Genomic DNA, 4,826 nt, shown 5'->3' with positions numbered 1-4,826 from the left:
AATAAATTACATTTTAAAATATATATATATATATATATATATATAAAAAATATATATAATAGAAAACAGTTATTTTAAATTGCAATATTATCTCACAAAATGACTTTTTTTTTTTTTTTACTGTATTTTTGATCAAATGAATGCAGCCTTGATGGGCATAAGCAACTTAATTCAAAAACATTAAGAAATATGAATTATTCCAACTTGAATTATTCCAACAAAAAAAAAAGTCAAAAGAATAAAGAGCAAAAAAGCGAGTGTGAATCAGTGTGTGCGTACCGGGGCCACCTGCACCACCTGCAGCTGTATGTGCTGTGGCTGTGACAGGCCTCCTCCTGCCTGAGACACTGGGATGTACTGGATCCTCTGGAAATCCCCTTGTGCTGTACGGTAGTCTGTGGTCAGGGTCTGGGACAGCTCCGTCATGGCCTGAGTCAACAGATCGGTGGTCTAGGAGAAAGACAGGAACTGATGAACACTGGGTTGTTACGTGACTTGACACTTTATTTACCGTCTAACCAGTAACACTTTACCGATATGTCTTTAAAGGGGGCATAACACACAAGGTTTCACCCAATCTCATGTTAATCTTGAGTACCTATAAAGTAGTACTGCATCCTTCATATCTCCAAAAAGTCTTTAGTTTTATCAGATTTATAAAAGAAAGATACAGCTTTACGATTCTCTCCGAAAAAAGCCGAGCTCCTGGAGGCGCGCCGTGGGCGGAGCTAAAGAGTGACGAGCACTTGGGCGCCGAATGCCAACAAAACAGACATTTAATGCCGTTTCACTTACCGTCTGCAGTTCTGAATCATGACCCGGATCTTTTATAGCTCGACAGCTCCATCTTTCAGTATCAAACCATGTGCAAATCCAGCGTTGAACTGGGCCTTGTTTATAAAACGTTCGTCAACAAACACACTTGTGCGCGCTCTCGCTTTTTCTCTGGTCGATGCGTGCGCGGGCGCGTTCTTCCGGGAGAAATGCCCATATAAGGAGTTCCACCCTCGTTTACGTCATTAAGAGCCACGATCGAAAAAAAGTTTCCGAAACTTGTACGAACACGGAAGTAAGATTTTAAGATAAGATTAGATAAGATTTCATACGTCCAAATTGTTTTTTGAAACTTTGTCCATGCTTAGCATGAGAATCCAACTCTTTAACAGTGTAAACAACTCTGAATGCACGAAACAGCGTTGTACCCCCCCTTTAAATTTTGAGAGAAAAATGGTTACAATTTGAGAAAGATGTCGAAATAAAATGTTGAGAATAAACGTTAAATTACGAGAAAAAAGTTGTTCAATTTTGAGAAAAAAAGTCTAAATAAAATGGTGAGAATAAACTTGTTGAATTACGAGAAAAAAACTTGAATTGAAAAAAGAAAAAAGTAGAATTAAAATGCGAGTCATAAACACACTCGCGTCAGGTTCATTTCATCTCATTGCAGAGTGTCAGACAGCGTCTGCAGGGGTGTAGGCTGGAGAGTAATGCACATGAATGCATAGCATATGATGGTAGCATATGATGCAATCGACCATGGATCCAATGCGTCTTTTTCCAAACTCGCATTTCTTCCTTTTCTCATCACATATCACATCGGAAATCAAGCACAACGCTGTTTCATCTACCTTTAATCATGTTTAAATCACCGCGGAATCTGTGGTTTGTATTGGAGAGCTCTGCTCCTTCTCACAGTGCTGTTTAGTGGTCGCATGATCAAGACCTGCGAGTAAACGCATTTGTTCTGAGCTCGCACGGCACTGTCTTTAGGCAGATGGTCCGTGCAGTACGCTTCACACTACACTCTTAAAAATAAAGGTGCTTCTCACAAAATGACTTTTTTTTTTTTTTTACTGTATTTTTGATCAAATGAATGCAGCCTTGATGGGCATAAGCAACTTAATTCAAAAACATTAAGAAATATGAATTATTCCAACTTGAATTATTCCAACAAAAAAAAAAGTCAAAAGAATAAAGAGCAAAAAAGCGAGTGTGAATCAGTGTGTGCGTACCGGGGCCACCTGCACCACCTGCAGCTGTATGTGCTGTGGCTGTGACAGGCCTCCTCCTGCCTGAGACACTGGGATGTACTGGATCCTCTGGAAATCCCCTTGTGCTGTACGGTAGTCTGTGGTCAGGGTCTGGGACAGCTCCGTCATGGCCTGAGTCAACAGATCGGTGGTCTAGGAGAAAGACAGGAACTGATGAACACTGGGTTGTTACGTGACTTGACACTTTATTTACCGTCTAACCAGTAACACTTTACCGATATGTCTTTAAAGGGGGCATAACACACAAGGTTTCACCCAATCTCATGTTAATCTTGAGTACCTATAAAGTAGTACTGCATCCTTCATATCTCCAAAAAGTCTTTAGTTTTATCAGATTTATAAAAGAAAGATACAGCTTTACGATTCTCTCCGAAAAAAGCCGAGCTCCTGGAGGCGCGCCGTGGGCGGAGCTAAAGAGTGACGAGCACTTGGGCGCCGAATGCCAACAAAACAGACATTTAATGCCGTTTCACTTACCGTCTGCAGTTCTGAATCATGACCCGGATCTTTTATAGCTCGACAGCTCCATCTTTCAGTATCAAACCATGTGCAAATCCAGCGTTGAACTGGGCCTTGTTTATAAAACGTTCGTCAACAAACACACTTGTGCGCGCTCTCGCTTTTTCTCTGGTCGATGCGTGCGCGGGCGCGTTCTTCCGGGAGAAATGCCCATATAAGGAGTTCCACCCTCGTTTACGTCATTAAGAGCCACGATCGAAAAAAAGTTTCCGAAACTTGTACGAACACGGAAGTAAGATTTTTGGCACTCCGTCATACGTCCAAATTGTTTTTTGAAACTTTGTCCATGCTTAGCATGAGAATCCAACTCTTTAACAGTGTAAACAACTCTGAATGCATGAAACAGCATTGTACCCCCCCTTTAAAGACAACACTAAATGGCAACAGCCTTTTCAGTAATTTAAAGCATTCAACTGAATGTTAACATTGAGACCCAAGACATTCGTATAGAAAGTAAATAGGGCAGATTTTGATTTCATGCTATCGCTTTGAAGTGTTTGTTCGAGTGTGTCAGAGCGTGCACATTCTGCTCACCACCACGGCCTCTGCAGTAGTGCCGTCTGTTGTGATGACAGCAGGAGTGCTGCTGATGACGGTAGTGGCCAGCGGTGCCTGGATGCTGCTGTTGTACTGATACTCTGGATGCTTCTTACGGATGTGCTGGACCATCTTTGTCTAAAAATAAAGATAGACATGTGTTAGGACACATCAATCGATTCACATGAGCATATATACCATGTCATTCCTGACTCTACAGTACCTTGCTGCTGTACTGTTTGGCACAGTGCGGGCAGCACACCGGTGCAGTAGCGATGGTGCCGGTCAGCTGCGTGTGTGTGCTCAGCATGGGGTCAGGTTCTCCCGGCCCAGCCGGACGCAGCTTCCGGATGCTGGGGGGCAATTCTGCCCCGGGGTGGTTCTTCAAAATGTGGGCCTTCCTCTTACTGGCACTTTTATACACCTGAACAGGTGAAGATAAAATAATAACATAATACAATAATTCATAAATACAATTACTTTCAGGGATGAATTTCCCTGACTTTTCCAGTAATTTGTGTGTATGTGTGCTGTTCAAAAGTTTGGGATCAGTAAAATGTTTCATGTTTTTTAAAGAAGTCTCTTATGCTCATCATAAGACTTCTTTAAAAAAAAAATTTTTTTTTGGGAAGCTGTGATACTTTTTTTAAAAAGAATTTATTTAAAATAGAAATCTTATCTAACAATATAAGTCTTTACTATCACTTTTTTATCAATTTAACACATCCTTGCTGAATAAAAGTATTAGTTAAAAAAAAATTACTGACCCCAAACTTTTGAACGGTAGTGTATTTTGTTACAAAAGATTTTTTATTTTAAATAAATGCTGTTCTTTAACATTTTATTCATAAAATAATTCTATTTTAGTATATACAAAAAAAAGTATATACAGGTATATAAAAAATATTTAGATGTTTCCAACCTTAATAATAAATCAGCATATTAGAATGAGTTATGAAGGATCATGTGACACTGAAGACTGGAGTAATGGCTGATAAAAAATAAAAAATGTAACAGTATATTAAAATAGAAAACAATTCTTTTAAATCACAATAATAATTCATAATGTTACTATTTTCGATCCAATACATGCAGCCTTGATGAGCAAAAGAAGACTTCTTTAAAAAACATAAAAAATCTTACTGATCCCAAACGGATCATGTTTGATGACCAGGACTGGAAATTAACTTTTTTTTTCTCAAAACAATAATTCTCTGATATTTCCCTGTTTTCCATTACCATGGGAACCCTGTCCTGTGAATTTTTCATAAAAATGTCATTTACAAGATCAACTTTAAGAGAGAACCTGTTGATATGAACGTACTATGCAGAAAGAGCCAAATGGTAACTCTATTTTCAGAGGAGGCTCAAGTCTCTTGGCTCTAGGACACACTAATATCGTCTTTCTATGAGTCAGCTGTAACTGCAGCCAATGTGAAAACCAGAGGGGCGTTAAAATGTGCAGATCCGTAGAAGGTGGTAAGACAGAATTGGCAGAGCTCACAGCTCTCATAAACGACCCCAGTAGAACTGAAGGAGTCCAGACCTTATCACAGTACTGGCAGAAATAATCTCGGTTGGGTTTAATGATGGGCAGCGTCAGCTCAGGAACCTCCTCCAAACGCATCTCAGGATGTCGTTTAGACAGGTGATTCACCTGTAGACAGAACAGTAAGAAAACAAACAAAGAGGTCACAAGTGGCCTATGATTTCAAAAAC

General features: G+C 39.7%; 1 protein-coding gene across 1 annotated transcript in view; it reads right to left on the bottom strand.

The window, feature by feature from the left end:
- Positions 1–279: 279 nt before the first annotated feature.
- LOC107565102 (PR domain zinc finger protein 10-like) overlaps positions 280–4,826 on the bottom strand; it is a gene marked incomplete at its 3' end in the record, with an annotated part of 23,987 nt that continues 19,440 nt past the window's right edge. The window contains exons 19-20 of the mRNA XM_016250301.1: positions 2,013–2,183; positions 280–450 (exon numbers count right to left, since the gene is read on the bottom strand). Of these exons, the coding sequence (XP_016105787.1) occupies positions 280–450; positions 2,013–2,183 (342 nt within the window). The remainder of the gene's footprint in view (positions 451–2,012; positions 2,184–4,826) is intronic.

This window comes from Sinocyclocheilus grahami, unplaced genomic scaffold (genome assembly GCF_001515645.1).
Source record: "Sinocyclocheilus grahami isolate Dianchi unplaced genomic scaffold, SAMN03320097.WGS_v1.1 scaffold981.1, whole genome shotgun sequence".
NCBI lineage: Eukaryota > Metazoa > Chordata > Actinopteri > Cypriniformes > Cyprinidae > Sinocyclocheilus > Sinocyclocheilus grahami.
This window is presented reverse-complemented; position numbering and strand designations above follow the sequence as displayed.